This window comes from Diadema antillarum, unplaced genomic scaffold (assembly GCF_040938485.1).
Source record: "Diadema antillarum isolate AM-2024a unplaced genomic scaffold, OU_Dant_1.0 scf00000147, whole genome shotgun sequence".
NCBI classification, from domain to species: Eukaryota; Metazoa; Echinodermata; class Echinoidea; order Diadematoida; family Diadematidae; genus Diadema; species Diadema antillarum.
The window spans coordinates 2,566-25,798 of NW_027271036.1; the positions used below are offsets into that span (position 1 = coordinate 2,566).

Consider the following 23,233-nt stretch of genomic DNA (forward strand, 5'->3'; position numbering starts at 1 on the left):
TATCTGATGTATCAATCGAACGAGACAAATTTGGACCAACATCCACAAAATGTTCATTAAAAATATTTGCTATTAAAACTTGATCACATATAACATCATTTCCTTGTACTAAAATTTCAGGCAGATTACTATCAGTTTTTCCCAGAGTCCGGTTAATAAATTTCCACATACGTTTTGAATCAAATTTAGTCTTATGAAACTCATCATAGTCATATTTTCTTTTAGCATGTCGAATAACAGAGTTCAATCTATTACGATATTGCTTATAAAATGATTCATTACTGTTGTTTGGGTTCAGTTTGTACAATTTAAATAATCTGTTTTTATTCTTGATTGACTTCAATATTGCACGTGTGATCCAGGGCTTTTTAATCCTTTTATCAACAGAACCCCCTTTTCTAAGCGGCAAATGTTCATTCAATATAAACAGAAAACGGTCCAAAAATAACTCATAGGCAAGATTGGCGTCGGTCAGCTCAAGGATATCTGACCAGTCAGCTTTCGATAAATCGCCCATCAGTGATGATAATGACAAAGGTGTTATTTTCCGTGATAATACACTATGCTTTTTACCATTTGGACTCAACGTAGCTAAAGAAGAAACAGAAAAAAACTGGATAATGGTCGCTCAAATCAGAGAGTAAAATACCAGAAATGAAATGATGGTCAGAAGAATTGGTAAAAATATTGTCTATAAGAGTAGCTGAATTAGAACATACACGGGTCGGTTTACATATCAGGGGGGAATACCCCATTGAGAAAAGCATATCAACGTAATTCTGAATGACACTGTTTTGGTCATACTGTATCAAATCAAGACTCAAATCTCCCATAATAAAACACACTTTCGACATTGCATTCAATGTATTCAAACTAGATCAAAGGATTTTATGAAATCACCGACATTTGAAGAAGGTTTACGATAATACTATTCCAATTATTATCTTGTTCTTAATTGCATCCGTGGTTTCAGTGAAAAGAGATTCTACGCCATCAATAGACTATTCTACATCTTGTAAAGTTTGAACAGACAAATTTTCTCTCACATATAATCTCCGCCTCGGCCTTCAATACGATTAGCTTGGAACATGTTATAACCCTGTAAAGAAAAATGATTTGATGTATTGCTCATCCATGTCTCAGTTACTCCTATAACAGAAAAGGGGAACTTAAGAACCTGTAAATCTTCACAAAGTTTATCAAAATTCTAATTCAAACTTCTAGCATTATAATGGATCAAGCTAAGCTTATTCGTCGACGCATTAATAGATACTGAATCACGAAACTGTTCAAAATCATAATAATTGCAATCAGAGGTGTAATTTTGAGAATAGGAATTCTCATCGTCATCAGAATTGACCGAAAAATCAGTGCCTAGATACTCACAGAAAGACGCCATTAGAAGACAGGGATAATGAAGCTTTATTGATTATTCACAAAGTGTCGATGTCGCGGAGAGAAGTGATCAATTTCTTGGTTCCGTTTTTTGTTATTGTGAAGATTCAGATGACCATGTTTGCGTATAGTGTTCACGTGAGAGAGTGCTTTGTAGTACAGTTCCTGCCTTTCAGATGTCAAGTCTTCGCGGATGACAATTCCTGTCCCCTTCAATCGCGACTTGGCAGCATACATCCGGTTACGAGCGTTGTATCTCGCAAATTTGACTAGGAGTGGTCTGGGTTTTGCAGGTGACTGATGGTTGGTAGATCGATCGCCGGAGCGCGGCTTGGAGGTGATCCTATGGCTTCTGTCTAGGTCCCGAACATCCAGGTCGACACCGATCTTGGTGGCAAGAGCGAGGATGGCATCATCCGTATTCTCCTTTGGAGATTCTGGGAGGCAGTATACCGTACTCGTAGACACTGACGACATGAATACTGTTCCTGTTTCTCCAGCTCTGATTCCAAGTATTTGATCTTCTTCTGGAGTTTCTCCGATAATGAAGCAATTTCACTAATCTTTTCGTCCCTTTGCTTCAATTCTAGCTGAAACGAAGCGTGAAGTTCGTCCCCAAGTTACTCGTAGACAGCTGTGTAAACGGCGTCAACTATTTCCTTGATGACAGATTCTGAACAAAGGGCTTTCATCACTGCTCGGAAATGAGCTCTTTCATGTCGGCGGTCTTGACATTGTCCGTGCTCGCATTCGCATTCGCACTTTCACTTGTATCGGCAGCACAATTTGCATTTGAATGAGGAGTAGTGCTTGAGTGCCCAGCAGCAGTAGAGACATCTCTGCCGGTACAACCTAGACTGGAATGCCCAGCCAGGTCGGGGGAGTCCTCGGGGAATCTTCGTCGATGGTTTCAACATGGTGACCAGATTTTTCTTCTTCAGTCTCGTTCTCGACGACGACATGGTTGGAGACAATTTGGACTTACTCCTGACGTGGCTTGTAATATATGGAAACTTGCAGTTTGTACATTGCAAGTCAAACAGAGTCGAAACGCAGATACAGTAAACCAGTCACGGTAGAGACACACGGTGCTAACACACAGCCGCCATTGATACCAAAATCATGTAGTCTTACTCCTTTACAATGTTGTTGTTGTAATTCATAATCCCGGGTTGTGGGTCTTTATTGATGTTATGACGACGAGGGGAAGCTATTTTGCATTCTCGCGCAAAACCCATGCGCGGAGCGCGTAACTCTACTTTGCGCGAGCCACGGAGCAAAATAACAATGAATGCATTGTTTGCGTCATAATAGGGTACGCGGTTTTCTACGGTCTTATCGACATCATACAACCAGGGGAAACTATTTTGAGGGATTGACCAATCAACTTCCGGTGTCGCAACTCTACACTCTTAGAAAAAAAAAAAAAGGTTCTTTTGAGCACCATTAAAATTTAATGGTTCTCAGCACTGTCACAATAGCGACACCCTTTTTGGTGCTCGTGAGAACCCTTTTTAAATGGTGCTTGTCGGCACCTTTTGCAAAAGGTGCCCATTAGAACCTTTTTCCCGATGAAATGGTGCTCCTTTTTGACTAGAGATGGGCACATTTTTGACTCTTCAAAAGGTGCTCATGAGAACCATTTCATTGAAAAGGTTCTAATGCGCACCAATGTTAAAAGGTGCTGACAGGCACCATTTAAAAAGGTTCTCACAGGCTCCAAAAAGGTGTCGCTATTGTGACAGTGCTGAGAACCATTTAATGGTGCTCGAAAGAACCCTTTTTTTTTCTTAGAATGTACAGTAAGATGTGAATTGATATCTGTGTATTTTTGGTGTGTTTCACACGCAGTGCTGGTAAGGTGCTTCACTGGCACCATTCTTAAAGGTACATTTGTACCTACCGACAATAATTCTATGCAGTATTTTTCCAAATCTCATGGTGATTTTCTCACCAATTTCAAACCATGAAATAGTTAGATCGTGAAAGATCTCAAATTCAGTAAGTCTTCGGGTTACGATGGCTTAAGTGTTTATCTCCTTAACTGATTATCTATTTCATTGCACCCCCATTAGTACACATATCTCTCACTGAAAACCGCGAAAGTGATTTCTTTCCATAAAAAAGACGATTAAACACAACTAAAAAATTACCCTCCGATATCCCTTATTCCCAGCACATCAACAATTTCAGAGAAAATTATTATCTTTTGTAAATAAAACTGAAATTCTTATTTGGATTTAGAAAAAAAAATTGTACAGATTACGCCATTATTCAACTTTGTGACAAAATAATTGAAGCTATTATCAATAAAGAACATATCATTGGAATTTTTATGGAATTGAGTAAGGTATTTGATATGATCACAAAATTCATATTCGAAAGTTAAAACATTATGGCGTTCACCGATTATCAATGTAACCGTGAGCAAAATATGTTGATTTTCATTAATGTTCATCAATTGCGAGGTACCACAAGGGTCTATCTTAGGCCCCTTTTACTTCTTATCTATCTATCTATGATATAACCAATGTTTCAGCAATTTTAACTTACATTTTGTTTGCAAATGATACTATATATGTAATTCACATAAAGATCCACAGATACTTATCCGCACACTTAATTTTGAATTATGTAAAGTGTTTGCTATTGGTTTAAATGCAATAAATTATCTCTAAATATTGATAAAACTAATCTTATATATTTCAAAAATTTCCATTCTTCTGATGTAGACTGCAATTTATATATTGATGGGTTACCCCTTATAGAAGAAAATCTACCAAATTTCTTGATGCAATTATTGATGCTAGGACGGTAAGGACGTATTCTAACAAGACAAAAATTCAATTCGTTCACCTTCTCCAAAAAAGAGCACTCCGCATTTGCACCAACTAACATTATCTTGCAAACTCTGAACCATTATTCTCTTAATTGAAAACCCTGACGTTCAACAATCTATTCACTGTAAACTCCAGGGTCCACGCTTACCCAACTCGACATTTCAAAGATTATCACCTTCACAATCCCTGTAGCTAATGATAGCTCACCAGTTAATTAAGCACCATGGACCAGATGTTTGGAACGATCTCCCTGAACAAATCAAGGCAACCACTAAATTATGTTTTTTGGGGAGACTTATGAAAAATATCCTTTATAGAAATATAATAATGTGTAAGTGATAAAAAAGGACATCCATACCTTGCAATGCGCAATATTCATGTACAAATAAATCCCTTCCTCGTTGAGGTTATTATGCTAATTTATGAACAGTTTATATTGGTATATTAGGAGTTTGGTAATTTGCTGCATGTCAAAATTGATATAGTAAACATAAATATGTAACAGTCAAATATATACAATGTACGTGTAAATACACAAAAACAGGGGCCGCGGAACGGGGGGGGGGGGTAGCCCCCCCCCCCCCCCCACACACACACACACACACACACTTTTTTGGCTCGTGAAAAAATAAAGAAAAGAAAGAAAAGAAGAAAAAAAAGGAAAGAAAGAAAAGGGAAAATCACAACACTGATAAATTTGAATTTCCAAAGATTCCACCCTTACATAAGGGGGGGGGGGTGGATGGGGGTGATCGCCCCCTTAATTCTGAGTGCACAAGACTTATCACTATACATTCCAAAAAATCAATGGTTCCCTCATGTACAAGGGGAATATCCTCTTTTAATCAACCATTTCTTCTCTCAGTTCCCCCGATCGATTAGATTTGATAATTTCCCACATATTCCATCAAATATGCGTATACGAGATATCTAAATTTCAACTGTAAAAAGGCAAAAGCTCAATCGTATGTGAAGGGTGGGGATAGCACTCTCCCACGCTTTCTCCCTGTTCGCCCCCCCCCCCCTCACTGTACATAAGAAGTAGACTATGGCTACACTTTGAGTTTTCCAAATATATGCCAAAAAATGTGTGCACCAAAACGTTTAACTGCAATCAGAAAATACAGAATCTCTTATCCCCTCCCACATCATCCTGCTGTGTCTCCTTCCACAGACTTGCACTTCTCTTATTGACAAATGTCCAAATATTCCAACATAAATGTGCGCCAGATTGTTGAATTTCAGTTCTAAAAATGAAAAAAAAAATTCCTCGAATATGGGAGGGGTATCTTGCTACCATCCCATTGATTGGTCTCGTCTATTGACTTAGTACACTTTTGGGAATGACAATTTCGCACAAAAAGTGTGCTTCAGATCGCTTTATTTCAATCCTAAAAACGCGAAAGCTCCGTCGAGCGGGATTGGGCACCCCCTCCCACACCCTCCCCATCTACCTCATTACACTTTGTACATACACACACATGCGGAAGAAGAGCTAAATGCCGTGATTTTGCTATTAAAGGGATTGTACAGTTTTGGTTGAGACCTAATTTAAAGTTTCTAACATTTTTGGGTGATATGATGAGAAACCTCTTATGAAATATGAAAGAGCATGTAATTCTATGAGGAATTCAACGTTTATTTGATGAAAACTGGTTTTGAAATGACCGAGATATCCAAAAAAGAGCAATTCCAATAAGTGTGGGACCCACACTTTATTACGATCGCTTTATTTTACTTTGTTTTTGGATGTCTCAGTCATTCCAAACCCGATTTTCATCAAATAAACTTTGAATTCCTCTTAAAATGGTATGCTCTGTACTATATCATAAGTGTTTTCTTGGTATCTCGAAAAAATTTAAAAGCCCAATTTTCATCTCCACCAATACTGTACTATCCCTTTAACGCTTCCCTAAAAAAGAAAGCCCTAATCATTTCCATTATTAGTTGTTGTTTTTTTTTTGGGGGGGGGGAGCTAGAAAAAAATCCCAAGTATTGCACAAAAAGTTTACACCAGATCGCTGAATTTCAGGTCTGCAAATGTAAAATCCCCTTTGTGTGGGAGGAGAAATATCCCTTATGTACACCCTCGTGTGCATGCCTTTTATGTTTGACTGCTTAACAAACAGCGTTCATGAAATTCATTGTTAAAACTAATACAAGAAGTTTATTCAAAAATTCAATGCTACCACTTTATAGGCAAATTGTTCAATAATAAGCCACATAAAAACATCATGCTACATGCTTGTACCTTAAACAAGTGGGGCTGTTTCAAGTCAATAAAACACGCAGAAACATGCATTAAATTGCACCATTTAAAACATCAAAATGCAAAAGGTTCTCTCGTGGGAGGGGGGACAGCCCATCCGGCCTCTCGCTCGCTCCGTTCGCTCGGACTCGGTCGCTTCACTCCCTCGCATTGTAACCCCCCCCCCCCCCCCCGCGATCATATCCCGGCTACGCCGGTGCGTCTAAGCGGGGTTAGGGGGGGGGGGGGAGGGGTGACCTTGACACCCCCTCCGGTCCTGTGCACAGCCCGGCCCCCAAACTGAAAAACGTTCCGCGGCCACTGAAAAATACATTACACATAAACCAAATGATGTATTATACATGTATATGCCAAAACGTTAGATTAATTTTACATGGCATGCGCATCAGCACAAGCACAGCACTCACCGCAGCACAGTACTATAGTAAAGAATGCCTGTTGAAAATAAAATAAACGATAATTAATTTGTATTTTCCTTTTATTTCTGACCTGGATTTGATTATTGATTCTATTTTGTAGACACGTCCGTTATACTGTTGGGTAAATCGTATTTAAGTTTCGAATTTTACTCCGATGCCTCGATACATATTAAGCTGCTGCTTATGATTGCTGTCTCTTGCTTTTCCATTACTATAATAGATAAAAATGATTAATTCTAAAATTAATTCATTTGAATTCCCCTTTTTTACTTTGTTTCTGAAATTTGTTTATTGTAACGAGATAAAATATTCTGAATGAATAATCAACTAGAAAAGCACTCTGAGAGCGCAGACCTCCGCCACGCATGCAGCTTATTTCAACCACTGATCTTGTTCTTCTAATAGAGATATAGAGATATCATACGTACACTCAACATCGGTGCTGAAAGTCGCCCGATTTCCCAATATAGAAGCCTTTGTTACGTCATAAGACCTAAGCTGCACGGCGCGCCTCGCCCCAGCAGAAACTGGAGCACGCACTTTAGTGGCGGAGGTAATTAATAGCCGGGTTCACACGTGCAAATTAGCGGGATGACGATCGCGATGCTCATCCCGAGTTTTTTTGCGAGCGTCCACACGTACCAAATTAGCGAGATAGCGATCGCGATCGGTATCCCGCTAATTTGGCGAGCGTCCACACGTACCGAATTATCCCGCTAATTGCCGATAGAGATAACAGCAAAGCCGGCAAACTGGGTCACACAGCGCCCTTCTCTATCACTGCCTGCGCGCACTTACCTTTGTCCATTGTCTTTTACGCGTCAGTGGTGTGGTTCGCGCGCTGTTGTTATTGTGCTCCAAAGAGGTGAAGGACCTCTTCGCAGAGGCCTCGCTGTTGTGATGTGCGCATTGCATGATGGGATGTAAAAACTCGAGATTCTAATCCCGACCGTTTACACGTACCAGCGTAGGGCCAATTATCCCGCTAATTGGCGAACCAGCGCAAGATTTCTTGGGATTAGCATCGCGATGCTTATCCCGCTAATTTTCGGGTTTTTTCTGTCCACACGTGCAAAAAACTCGGGATGACGATCGCGATGCAAATCTCGAGATTTGTATCCCGCTAATTGGTGTACGTGTGAACCCGGCTATTACCTCCGCCGAAGGGAGGATGTTATGTTTTCGTTACCGTTGGTTTGTGTGTCCGTTCGTTCGTTCGTTCGTTAGTTGGTTAGTTAGTTTGTCCGTGTGCAAAATAACGTAAAAAGTAGTTAACGGATTGGGATGAAACTTGCAGGAAAGGTTGAGAATGACACAAGTACCAAACGATTAACTTTTGGTGGTGATCCGAGGATTCTTGGGGAATTTATGAAGGATTTTTGATATTTTGGCAGGTAGGGTCAATGAACTTGGGAGTTTAGGCTGCGCGTATTTGAGGTTTGCATGCGCGCACTAAAGTGCGTGCTCTTTGGTTTCTGCTACGCCGTGCAGCTGAGGGTTTATGACGTAACAAAGGCTTCTATATTGGGAAATCGGGCGACTTTCAGCACACTATAAACACTTTCAGCATGGTGCCTAAGTACGAATGAGTGGAAATCACTGATATCTCTATGGAAGAACAAGAGCAGTGGTGGAAATGAGCTGCATGCTTGGCGGAGGTCTGCGCTCTCAGAGTGCTTCTGTAGGTATTTACATCATTTACAACTGTTAATTCCGTGATTCCCTTCTGAACATTTTTTTTTATAAGTGATATTATGCTATACGTCTCATACATTTTAATACTGTCATATTCACAGTGTATGCATGTACTTTGAATTAATTTGTAAGACAGTATACTGACTTATACGTCGTGTAATGTTAAATTCTAAATGTATGTATTCTTTTTTTATGTGTGATTTGGAGTTTCTAAATGTATGTATTCTTTTGTTATGTGTGATTTGGAATAAAGGCAGAAATAAAACCAAAGACAGTAGCCATGATAAAAAAAAAAATGAGATCATGGGCGTACATACTCGAGCAGGATCGAACCTCCTGATCTCCGGATAGGCGTCATCTCCAATAGACCACCGAGCTTCCGCCCGACAGCAAGTGTTGGTTCTAATTTAATTTTTGTTTTGTTTTTTCATGGCTACTACTAAAACACTGATCAATTCAGTACTTATTTACGTCGATGCAGGACAATTTGTCAATCAGTTACAAATGCAAACATCTCGAAAGAAGAATTTCATAAATTTGAATTATCATAAAAAAGTTGAAAATTTGAAGACCCGTCTCAACCGAAGCTATACCATCTCTAGCTGCATTTACTACATTTGAATATGAATTTAGAAAATATTCTCTTTTCATACAATGTATAATGTGACCGTGCATCACAAAACAAACAAAATGTCGTACCCCTTGATTTTACGTGAGGACTCAGGAATGGTGAAATGGGTCAATCGAGTCAATTTTGAGTATTCCATATTTGCTGAAAGAGCTATTCTTCTACATTATTCTTAAGTTTGGGATCATAAAATGAATGGGAAAGTGGATCTTCACCAGTGGATCTTCACCTGTAACGTTGTAGTTTAGTGCTCCGTCACTGTACAGGCATGGTTACCTGGAAACATTAAACTGCACATTACTTGAATATGAGACCGTTCTGAAGCAAATAATTTTCACAAAACAATAGATATATAATGTACTTGTTTGTTTTGTTTGTTTGTTTGGTTTATTTCTGCATTTTCTTTCTCCGAATACAATTGCAAATGAAAACAAAATGATACAAATACATACAAATCAATAAAAAAAAATCATTTGCGTAACAACATTCAGTCTGAAGTGGCATAATTATGAATCAAAATAACATATTAAGGCTTACTGTATCTAATAACAAAGGAGAAATCAATACAGGGGACCGTCATCATAAGCAGAGCTTGACGTGGATGAGGCCCTATCTGAATATGTGATACCAATGTAATACAACACCAATTATATATGTACTCATAAAACTCTTAATCTTAATACACAAAACACATTTTGCTACAGAAAAAAAAAACAGAAAAGACAAATAGTGACTTGGCGCTTTAGAACAAGAAAAAAAAACAGCACGCAGCACCATTGACTGCTGCATGGTATAGTAGACAATAAAAGTGTAGGTGTGTGCGAGTGACAGTGCGTCGTGTGTGCAGGTGACAGTGCAAGAGAGAATAAAGGCTGTAGCACGCCTATTTTGGGGGTAAGGTATACGCTCTATATACTCTTAAATGAATCCAACAAGGATTGGAACAATCATCATCCAGCGTTCCCACTGATTCCCACTGGTCATTTACTAGCTATCCGCTTTAACTTATATTGGAGACAGCCTGAACGCAGATAAGACACAATCAACAACGTTATACAGTGGGTAGGCCTACATACGGCCATGGCCGTGTGGTGTCACATATTTTGTCTGGGCGTTTTCTCAGATACCTTTTTTTTTTTCTCCTAACAAAAAGCTTTATGCATCTGAAATCCTTGCATCTGATTGGCTGAGAGCAAATTAAGTCGTCAGAAAAAAAATCTGATAGAAAGATTATGATGAAATGCCCCCTGGAGTTTTCCATCGTCTGCGCAGGCATGCGGGATTTCCTCTCATCTCTAGGTTTACGTTTAGTGTCTAGGAGGTAATCTCTGCGTTTTTCGCTGACTCTTTTGAGGGAAAGCATTTCGTCAGAAGAGATTATCCGGTTCGCCTCATAAACAATGCCCTAAAAAGAGTCACTAAACCTAAAGATGAGAGGAACGATCGCATCCCTCTTGTTACCACATTCCACCCACAGGTCAAAAAGTTTGTCTCCACTGCCAAGAGAGAGAGTGGGCAAAATTCAACTTGATCACAATCTTTCTACATTGGGGAACCCCCTCTACATTCCCAAGACAACCGCCCAACTTGAGATCACTTCTGGTGCGGAGTGAGATACCAAAACCTGCAACCCCAAAAGGTAACAAGAGGTGCGGCAAACCACGGTGTCAGATTTGTAACCACCTGGTGACAGAAACAGTGGTACAAATCTCTCCGTCACTCAGTATCAAACCACCGGAACACACATGCGACTCTAGCAATGTGCTTTACTGTATCATGTGCACTAAATGCCCAGGGTGTCATATAAGTGAGACTAGCACGAAGTTCCGTATGAGGTTTAATAATCACAAGAGCTCAATCCTGAAGAAGCGAAAGGACACTCCAGTAGCGAAACACTTCAGTGACCCCCGCCATTCGATGAAAGACTTGAAAGTCTACATCTTTGGCGGGGGTTACAAATCAGCTGAAGACAGGAAGTGGGCAGAACTGTGTGATCCATTGTTCGGAGCCGCAGTTTTGAAACAGGCATGAACAAAAATCATTCCTGGCTCAGCCCATACACTTTCTTCCGATGATTAATGACAGTTGCTATTCTGCTACTGATAATTTCACCCTTGTAGAGGTCTTCAATTTATTTTACTGGTACTGGACAACTTACGCCTTGCTGCGTGGCGGCAGTCTTGATGTTTTACTAGTAAATGCACCACATGTAATTGCATTTTCCTCTCCCCCTTTTTTTCTTGTTCTCTTCTTTCTTCTCTAATTATTCCCTCCCTTCTTACTTTTTGCTCTCTCTTCTCTTCTCTCTATAAAATGCGTACAAGCACAATGAAATGACAGATTGTTGCACTTCGTTGCCATTATGACGCTTCTATCATCGTTATTTGAAATCAGGGCAATTGGCATTTAATGCATTCCTCTATTGTGACATTATTATTGCTATTATATAATACATAATATATCCATATACATATACATATATAATTATATTTTAGGCCTGTATTACTCCTCATTCTACTAGTTGATCATAATTTATATTTGGCAGGGCTGACAGAATACAGATAGGCCCACACTCCAGGAAGATCGACTCGCATTGATGTGGGCATGAAAAAACAAACAAACAAACAAACAAAAAACCACCAGCGAATATAGTAATAGGCAGGCAAGTACAAAATCATGCAGGGAGCTAAACGGTGGTAGGCCCTGAATATGCAGGCATCTCTCAACGCTTATTGATTATCAATAGATATACCTACACATTGGTCAGATTAGTTAGAGTCAAGTCGATCCTTTGATATGTCCTATATCTCAACACTTCACAGGTAATTGTCTTTGTGACGTCTTGATTGTGGAATTAAACAAACATTTGCATATAGGCTTCAAAGTCTGTGCTGTAATCAACCTCGGGTTCTGGGAACTGATACCCGGTTACCCTAAATCTTCTTTACGGCTTGTATAGGCATAATAAATCTATTTAAAGTGTGGCCTACAATGAACAGCGTCCTGTATAGTTTAGTTCATAATTTACGGTGCGTGCACTATCATAGAGGTGAGCCTACTTCTTACGAATACGAGGGTCTCAAACGCATGGGGATATGAACGTTGACTTCAAGCAACCGCTGATAATGAGCAGAACATGTCGAAGTTCGCCGACGCGTTCCTCGTGCTGATGGTGGCCTTGTGCATCACGTACCTTCCAGTCCTCTGGAGAACGCAGCCGCCAATTGTTACAGACGGGTTCGTGGCCCCTGGCTTTGAGGAAGTCGCCAGAACGTTCAGGTTCGGTGCTGTATTCTCTGTGCACTGTTACAGTTGTATGCTCCGCTCTGATGGTTGCAGTGCATGCACCATATTACGCGTGTGTACTCCCCCCTTCAGTAATTAATGTAACCATGAAAATGTGACTGTACACGCTTCATTCATTTGCACGGGACTGCCTTCTGTAGTGTTCCTTGTATGCCTGCTATAGTAAGACCTACATGTTCAAGTTTCAGAGTTAATAGGAAATTTACTTTTGTCAACCACAGTCAGCAGTTCTTTCTTTTTTACCATAAAATTGACATTTTCTATAGTCAAAAGTTTTTACTGTTTACTGATTTTTCTTCAGTATATAACCTTTCCGTTAATACGACAAAGTATTCAAGAGTGTCAGTTCTAGTTGGTATGTTGGTATAGGCTATTAAATTACTAGGAGATGTACAGACGTAGTAAAACCTGCTGTAAATGGGTGCAGAGTGGACGCAGCTTATCGTTATGTCATCATAGATCCGATGGTGAATTATATAGCCATTAAATTCCACATCATTCTAGCTTAGAATTCAGTATATATGCGGTATCATTCCCGGGAATCTATTCGGAGTCTGTTTACAAAGACGAGTGCGCCTGATGATGGCATGAAGTCTGCATGCACATAGCCATTATCTGAAGGTCGTATAGTAGGCCATCACTGTACGTGATGTATAGGGATAATCTAGTTCCAAAGGTATCGAGTTGATCTTTCCAACAATCGTATTTCCTATTTCCAGGGGCCAGGGGGTGTTTCACAAAGACGTCACTCTTAAAAGTTAAGATACAACTACAAAGCCGTGATACATAGTATCAGTCTCACTACCCATGAAAATGATTATTTTGGAAACTAAACTGCGAAGAATGCAGCTATTAAATATACAAAATAAGATACTTGTAAGTGACATAGAAATTTTACTATACATTTTGGTAACAATTCATAGCGGATCCTGAAAGGCCGAAAAAATTGGAACAGGGAAACCAGTGGCATGACCATGACTTAAGTTGATCTTAACTTTTATTATAGACCGTAATTCTTTGGGAAACACCCCATCGGTTAAGAATAAACGAACTCGTAGGTCGTTTACCGTGTTTATTATTGAATTGGTGTCCATCAAAATGCAGACTTTCATCAGTACAACACATGTGTTACAATAATCATCACAGCCTGATTCTTCTTACTTAAGAATTGTTAATTGTCAGAGTTGTGGAAGCATGCGGTTTGAAGAACTAGAAAAATAGAAACGATAGTTTCAACCATGGAGTCATGTGCAAGCCTGTTAAGGCCTACGTTATTGTGATGTACACAGTCTACAGGTTGATCGAACTCGCTACTCATACCGCGGAGCTTAGCTGTCGTTTTATTCCTGGCTACCTTTCTTGAAATCGTTTCGTTAGTTTTAGATATAATCGAAGCTTGTGGATTTAATTTATTATGGTTGATTTAGAGCCTAATTTTTATAATGATCGTTTGAACAGGGCTAATTTTGAGAACGGCCTGGACTCACGAACAGATGGCTCGGCTTTCGCTGCGTACTACCGCGGTGAAAAGGTGGTGGACATCTGGGGCGGCTATGCGGACGTTGAGAGCCAGCAGAAATGGAAGCAGGATACGGTTACCATGGCATTTTCCTCCACAAAAGGTGCGCTTTCCTGCACGCAGGTGTGACGAAACGATCACCCTGGTAGCTTGGACGAAATGAAAGAGTGCATGGTCATTCCCTGTGCAGAGCACCCGTTTAAACATTCATATATTAATTTAGCTATGTAGCAGGAATTGGGTCTTGATACGAGTTATGTAAGGTTACTATACTGTGATGACTTAAACCTTATACCATAACTACGATGTTTGGCAGGCCTGCGGGTATTTTTTTTCCCTCTGACCTATTACACTCCATAATATTATGATAAAAGTTAGTGTACAGTCACATAAATACACTTTGTAATCTACATGTGTGTATTACTTTATCAAGTGTTTTACTTTATCAAGTTATTGTTTGCTTGCTGTATGATACGTACATTTAGCTCGCACAAATGCATCAAGTAATTCACTACGACAAGTACGACCATCTGAAGTCGTTGTGTGTGATCCTGTTTTATCCAGGAAAAAACGAAGCAAAATAAAACAACCCCGACGAAAGAGTATAACTGCGTCATAAAACAAACGAAAATGCTTCAGCGGATTTTCCTTTTTTTTATTATTCAAACATAGGAGTCGCCGCTGTTTGTTTGGCCATTCTTGTCGACCGGGGCCTGTTGGACTACGACCAAACGGTAGCCACCTACTGGCCGGAGTTTGCACAGAAGGGAAAGGAGAATATAACAGTTCGGCACTTACTCGGCCATAAGGTCGGTCTTCTCTCTTTAATCCTTCCTGTGCCAATGAATTTCATGTGCACAAATTTCAAACACGTACCAATTAACAGTACAGTAATGTGGCATGCAAAGGGAAATATTAAACATGACACAATGTGCCAAGTTGATACTGTTCGCTGGCTATTACAAGTCATTGTCAAGATTGGTTCTGAAGTCAGCTATACCATAACATACTGAGTTACTACTTCGTGTACCAGTTAGTTTATGAGGAAATATTTCCTTGGATGTACTCCTTTTCTAAAAAGAAAAAAAAAGTAATCTGCTTTGACATGACAAGTAGCAGAGCATAACATCACTACACGCTGATCAAATATTCTTCACTTTTTTTAATGATCAGGTTGATAAAGGAGTTGCGATAATTGTGTTCCGTATTCACTTTTTCATCAAACTTTCGATAGGCCGGGTTGGTTCTTTCGGCTCCACCTGGCTTTACGCTGGAGACTCTACGCGATGTGGCGAAATCTGGTCAGCTGATGGCCGAAGCCGAGCCCCTTTGGGAGGTGGACGGAAAGACGCAGGGATACCACCTTTTCAGCTATGGGCCTCTCACAAACGAACTACTACGAAGAGTGGATTCTAAACACCGGACGATGGGAGAATTCTTTAGAGATGAGGTTGCCATACCTTTTGGTTAGTACGGCGGCCTTCAAATAATAATGGTATTTAACATGTTTTTTTTTTTTGTTATCTAAATAACAACAATTTTCGCGTTAAAGGCATTATTTAACATTTGCAGATGAAACAAAAATTACACTTAGTGCTTTATGATAGTTCTGTAATATGAGCTGAGCCGTGGTCACAACTCGCCGTACTTGCAAGTGCGTGCTGTCTACTTGGAAATACGTGGGCAAAATTTGGGGATCCGTACGTAGTAAGTACCGCCTCAGTACGGATTTTGGAGCACGCAGACACGCCGTAGCACTTTTAGGACACGAGGAACTTTCGCTGCGTTCTGGCTACGGATTCACCCTAAGTGCGGGCAACGTACGTGCCCTCTACAGCGAACGTGCGTACAACGCACTGACTCCGTGCGTTTTTAAAAATTTTCCCACTGTCACTTGCTCGACGGACGGCGCACGTAGCACGTACGTGTTAAGCACGTAATAAGTGCGCAGCCCGTGCTTATTCGACACTTCCCTGAGTTCAACTGTTCAATAGAGCACGCAGACCGTACCGAACTTGCCGAATAAGCACCTGCTCCGCACTTAAAGCGCAAGTTGTGCGCAGTGATTTCTGCAATGTACACGAGCCGAGCCGACGGAAGAGTATCATCATTTCGTCTCCAAGATGTCCTGATGTTGGCAATTATACATTCATACTGTTCTATTTCACCTACCGGGCAGAAATGCCCTGTAAGGATTATGGGATCGAAAAAAAATCGCATACAAAGAAAAATGATTGTTATATCACTAGAAAGGGCTTTCAAAACTCTTTCGAATTGTGTCACAAACCAAAACGTCATGTTATAGGACCCTTCTGCCTGGTAGGCGATGAGTAATGACCATAATAATAATAATAATAATAATAATAATAATTATATATATATATATAATATATATATAATATATATCATATATATATATATATACATATATATATACATGTATATATATATATACATATTATATATATATATATATATATATACACACTTCTATCATATTTTGCGGCAGTATATGAAGTGACTAGGTTTTTGGAGTTTTGAAAAAATGTTACATTAATTTTAAGAGCTGCTCAAGAGTGGTTAAAAGGCATTGATCATCATTGTATATGCAGAACAGTGATAAAGTCAGTACCATTCTCTGAACTTGAGAATGTGTATATTTTGAAATTAAGTAAGGAAGAAATTACTATGCCAGTATTACCTTATAAAGGGCCTTAATTGCAAACGTAACACCTTCAGACTCAGATAAAACTGCAAAGCCATAGGCCTACATTCATTGTTCTAGTAATATGCTGATAAATCTAGCTCAAAAATGCCTCCATGGCTGAAATGCCACCACCTCTGAAACTGGGTGTAAAGATTGACAGTAGCCTATTAGCCTACATCAGGTATACAATGCCATTTTATAGGTGATGTAGCCTATGTCCCATACCTGATATAGGCTATTAACCCTTTCTCTATCAGTGAGTCAATTATGCACATATTTCACATATTTCAGTTAGTTTATTTATTTCAATCTCATTTTCTTTCAACAAAATATGAAAAACCTATAGGGATGAAATGAATATGACGCACAGAAGGTTAAACTACCATTTACAGGTATGGAGAAGTCGTATGATTATACATCTGAAGAACCTCGGAAGTTGATCCTATGATTAGGCCTACCCCTAGCATCTGACGGGAAAAAAAATCATCACACTTGCACGCACTTACAACATTCGACAGAGTAGGGATACCGTACGTGAGCAGCACGTGTAATTACAGCCTCCGCAAGAGAATGTGGCAATCGCACGCAGATTGTAAGTTGTAAGCACGTACAACTCACTTACCACGTGCACAACGTACGATGCACGTAACCCCTCATGAAAAAAAAAACCAAACAAACGTGAATGCCGTGGCCTCCGCCAAGAACGTGCGGACTAAAAGCACGCACGGCGAGTTGTGACCAGGGCTTTACGAAATGTATATAAACGACCAGTGTAACAAAAAAGGTTAATTAATATGATATACAAAAATAATGTGAACAATAGTTATAATAAAATTGTTTCTAGACTGAACCATCTACAGTTAAGGTTAAGTGAGAAAAAATAGTGATATCTCCCTATATTTTTGACTTTCTTGCAAAATGTTTATATGGTAGGATATTTTGTGATAATACAAGGTTACTGATATCTACATGTGCATCTGATAAGTCGAGTGTTTTTAAATCACTGCTCCCAATAATAAACAGTACCTTTGAATGTTTTAGGTGCATGAGAAACGGAAAACAGCAACGATCCTAATATTTCAAGATTCAACAACCCAGCGATGTGACCCCTCCCCCCCCCCCAAAAAAAAAAGAGGAAATGGATAAAAAGATGCATGACGTTTTTTAGTTGTTCGTGATTGCTTGGTATTATAAAGTTTCCTCACATTATTGTGCATGCTCACTCGCGAAGCCATAAACGTTATGCTTTGAAATATTTCTCTCCCCTCACTGTCTATACGAACTCCCTTCCTCTTCATCTCTCCCGTCCTCTCCTTCCCCTTTCCCCTTCCTTCCTCACCGCACCCCCCCCCCCCCCCCCACGCCCTCTGTTTGAATTCGTTCACTATACAGGAATCGATTTCTACATCGGTCTCCCTCTCGAGGAGAATTACCGCACAGCTCGGCTTCGAGTCTCCGACACTTCGCCCTTAATCCAAATGTGGACAGGGCTAGCCAGTCCCAAGACCCGAAAAATGGCCTTACACACGATAAGGAGTGACTTGCTGAAGCGGGCCTTGCAAAACACTGGCGAAGCTGGTCAGGTAAGAATTCATTACCGTTCTATAAAACAAAGGCCAACTAGAGTTAATGTGATAATCCACTCTTTCGGTATCCCGCGTGTTTATATGGTAAGTGTGTTTTATATGTGTGTTGATTTTGTTTTCAGTGTACGTGAACTCCTTATATTCATTTCAATACCTCCATTAATTTGGATGACGCACAAAACAATCTGACACTTAATAAGTGTTCAATATGTATTGTGTAGGTCACGTATTAGGTTGTTGACAATAATATGCCGAACAAAATAAATCTGTTATTTCGTTCTGAGTTACAGTTATTGCGAATCAATCCAATTCAAGTTCAAGTTCAAGTTTGTATAACATTTATTTTCCATCTTTTTTTCATGTAGGAAATCACATGCATGAAATTATTGTACAGGAAGGCAGAACCTCAAAAAAGCAAAGCTTGTGGTGAGCTGCCTTACAAAAATACATTACATCACAAACATAAACACAAAAAACAAACAACGAAAACATGATAATAGTTCCCATGACAACATTAAAATGAAATATTCCTCAAAGGGAGTAGTACAGAGAGGCAACAATGAGTATGAAAATACATTGTAGTGACAAGCTACAGGCTATGGCAAATGTTGCATATACCTGGGTACAGCAAACCTCGCACGAGCCGAAGCTCTAGGGACTGAAAAAGAAAAAAGAAAATGCGACTTTCGCGAGAGTCGATTTTTTTTTTTTGACTCACAGTTTTGTACATGTATAGTACATTTGCATGCATGTGTGTGTGTGTGTGTGTGTGTGTGTGTGTGTGTGTGTGTGTGTGCATACATGTGCTGTGTCTATAGTGCAACATAGATAGCCACTGCTGGCAGACATTCTCTCAGCTGTGTGCTTTCATCCCTGCCGACCCTGAAACAAAACACTCTCCGAGACCCCCGGTACCCAAACTATACAAATTCGATTCAGTTCAATTCAATTCAGATCAATCCAATGCGTTCTGATAAAACACAGTTATATGATATCAAAGCATACAGGCGCATGGAAATATACCAAGCAGAGTCTATACATAAATACTTAATGATATTTAGAAAGTAGAAGAACCAAAATAAGCTAAGACCAGCCTTTCAAGATAAATTTCAATCCATGTTATATGTCTTTCTTGGAGATTCGAATTAATATCAAAGACATGAAGAAAAAGAATCATAAATGCGCAACTCTTGTTGTCATCTCATTTTATGACATGATCTACTTTCAACTAAGATTATCTTTTGAAACCCTTTGCGCTGCACATTATTTTATTATTTTCCTCTAGATGTGATTAATCTTTCCATACACTTTTGCGTCTTTCCAAATGTATACACGTCCATCTAATAATCAAGGAAATATGTATGTTCTATCAAATTAGTTGCCATAATATATTTGTTTATCATTCTTGAAGTCCTCAGACTTCCAAACATTCAATGATTTTGAATATATTTTTGCTAAAACAAATAACAATGAATCATGATACCTATGAGTTGAAAATGAAGGAAAATGATGTAGAAGATAAAGATGTTGATAAAAAGTGGAAGATTTCCATGAAAGTTGAATTTTTGATAATTATTATGATTATGGAATTAATTCAAACCATTGGATTAAATGAGATAACTGTAAGATGTATTGTGAATATAACGGTTATCATTTTCATTTTCTGCAACATATTGCAAAACATTTTTGTTTCATATTATCAGGAATTTGTCACGCATATGTTGTTCTTTGAACAAATTGCTATCTGTTTGTATCTCTTGTATGTAACGCTGGTGGAAGGCACATTTTCACATTCGCTTTGTGGACAATAAAACATTCAATTCAATTCAATTCAATTCAATGACTTAACTTCTTTGAACATCAACTGTAAAATTTTACAACGACGCGATTACTGTAACATTTTTAAAACATAATACTTATGATAATATTATACTCTGTATGTTTTAAAAGTGTTTTTTTCTTACCATGTGTCACAGGCAAAAGTGTTTTTTCTTACCATGTGTCACAGGCAAAAATATTCAACAATCCTGAAAATCGCGCCCTGGAGATTCCCTCCTGCACTGGGTTCGGTCGAGCTGAATCTCTCGCGAAGGTAACATGTCATTAATCTTTTTCAAATACGATTACCTCTGGTTTGTACAAGAGTAATGAAATTTGAATCTGACCTTTGAACTAATATATATATATATTTGTAAGTATGGATTATAATTCCTATGGCAAGCTAATTTGTGCTATGTCAACGTTTTAAAAACTATATTGTAAATAATCTTTGCTGAAACTTCAACTCGTAATGATTCTATATTGATTCATCTGATTCCAGAGTCTTATTCAGCCGTTAGAGAGTCACAGTAAACTCATGTTGTCTTCATGACAAAATCGACTTTTAGAGGACAGATCTTTATGTCCAGAATTAACTTACCATATGAGTGAAAAAAACGCTTTTTCCCCCGTAAATATCCCATTGTCTTTACCCCTGAAGTGTGATATTTCTCATTCTATCCTAAGAATCGACTGTAATATATGATTAATGCGGCAATTGCTTTGAAACCTCTGATAAGCCGTTTCCTGACGTAATTATACTGGAGTGATGAGTAACGGATCATTTTATTCACCTGCTCCCTCCATTTTAAGAGATAAATAAGGCAGATGCAATTGTATTCACTTATCATTCATCAGTTGTTGCAAGCCTTTAGCAAACTTGTGGTTGATAAGACAATCTTTTGTGAGCAAAACAGAATTTATATAGAATTTGAATACACTTTAGGAATGTTGTAACTTGGGACAAACAAAAAAACTTGGCTTTGTGAAGGGTTTTCTAACAATGTTTTACGTTCTTTTTCATTCTTGAAGTTTTATGGAATACTCGCAGTAGGCGGTACAGATCCAGCCACAAATCGCACCCTGCTCTCTCCAGAGAGAATTCACGATTTCGTGAACGGTGGAACATCAACTTTAGACCTCACATTAGGGTTTCACATCAACTTCAATCTTGGATTTGCCGTTGGCAAGTACGATGTAAGTGTTGGTGATTCGTGCTAAAGTATCATAACACGCAGTTATAGCGCTTTGAAGGAAAAGCAATCAATGTAAACGTGGACTTCTTCCCAACGCAATTTGCACAACGGGAATTAGTACGATCAAAATTTAGTTAAAGTCAGTTAAAACATTAATTACTTAAAAGCAACAGGATCATCCAATCACTAGCCCCATTTCTTTGTAACTTGAAGTTATAATATACTAGTATTTGATGACGAATATGAAGTTGACAAGAGTGTTGACAGCCATTATACATTCGTGCAGTCAGACGAAAAATTGTGTTCATGCAAGTATACACGTGCTTGTATTGTATGTATATGAGCACATACATTTATGAAGTTTATATATATATATATATATATATGCATATATACATTATCATTATCATCATTATTTTCATATTGATTATCATCATTTGATGTCCCCTTTATCATTCATTTATATTTTCATTTTCGTATCTTTTTCTGTTGTTCTATAAGTTTCAGAATTGTTGTACTGTATTTGGCCACGCTGGAGCTGGGGGGCAAATTGCGTACGCCGATCCCGAATCGCAGCTGGGATTCTCCTTTGTCAGCAGTTACTTGGCGCCAACGATTGCTAGCGATGACAGGCGGAATGTGGAACTTGTTAAAACTCTTTATTCTTGTGTTAAAAAGCTTGAAAATAAATAGATTTCTGATCTCAGTCTTGAGAATATGCAATGTATTTACAAAGGCCTGTTCAATCGTGCAATGAATTAAATTTAATGTCAGGTATGCCAATAACAAGAATGATTTTGTATTCAAAGCATTAGCTTGAATATTGAAGGAAGTAAAAGAAATAAAAGTCAGCATTTATTATATGGTGTCAAGAAGGCATTGTCGCCCCCATCTGGGAAAACTCTACAACTAGAATAATAAGTTGTACTATCTTGATAACAAACTGGCAGATCTTTGCAATCATATAGGGGGACCTTTTATTCTTCCCACAATTTAAATCTGCTGCTTGCAGTGCAGTATTCTTATCGTATACACTCAAATATTTACTTTTCGTTCAAGCGATCACTGTGTTTGGACAGTTCTGTGGTCTGAGTATAAATGCAAGAGCAATATGCAACACTTCAGTATTCTTATCGATATGAACCTGACGAAGATAAGCTGAGGTTTGACTGTATATCAAAGTAGTAAAGTGAGAAGGATCGCTAAAATTGGCAGTCGTCGAAAGATTCTGCATTTGGGTTTATACACACATGACACAAGAGCCATAAAATTCGTCTGCAAGGTGAAAGATTGCTAGTAGGCCTATATGTTGTGTTTGGATATGCCGTTCGGTGGTCGTGCTGCAATCTCACAAACAAAGTGAAAATGCAAATTTCTCCCTGAATATTTTCAGGGTACTTAGTGGCGTGTTGGTGACAGGGGCAGATAATTATTATAACGTCTGGCAAACTTATGATTACTTTGTATCGTTTTTTGATAAAAGAGGACAATCGAAAAATATCGCTTGTTGTGTTCAGTTTTAGCAAGTTGGTCTGTACAGAGGCCTCAGTATGCCCTGATTTGGACATTAATGATTTCCTATGTGTGTACCTTCAAACGTGACATCTACATTAAATCAAGTTTAAAATCGTTAATGCCTCATCCCTTCTTAAAGACTTAAATAAAGGAAAGCAGTCAATAAAATAATTTGGTTTCGTGTTTGCAATCCTTTGTAACAAAAAAAAAGAAAGATTCCAAACAACTTGTTGAGAGGATGAATCAATAAATAGATATGTATGATATACAAATAAAATATTCATATACCTGTCTATTCATTTATATATATCTATATTATATTATATATATATGTTTGTAT

At 38.7% G+C, this 23,233-nt stretch overlaps 1 protein-coding gene across 1 annotated transcript; it reads left to right on the forward strand.

Moving 5' to 3' along the window:
* The first annotated feature begins 12,382 nt into the window (after positions 1 to 12,382).
* On the forward strand, positions 12,383 to 21,403 carry LOC139721672 (beta-lactamase domain-containing protein 2-like). The gene is made up of 7 exons (XM_071633001.1): positions 12,383 to 12,525; positions 14,011 to 14,174; positions 14,744 to 14,880; positions 15,306 to 15,537; positions 18,171 to 18,361; positions 20,373 to 20,456; positions 21,215 to 21,403. Exons 1-7 carry the CDS (start codon positions 12,383 to 12,385, stop codon positions 21,401 to 21,403), a joined length of 1,140 nt encoding a protein of 379 aa, XP_071489102.1.
* Positions 21,404 to 23,233: the final 1,830 nt, after the last annotated feature.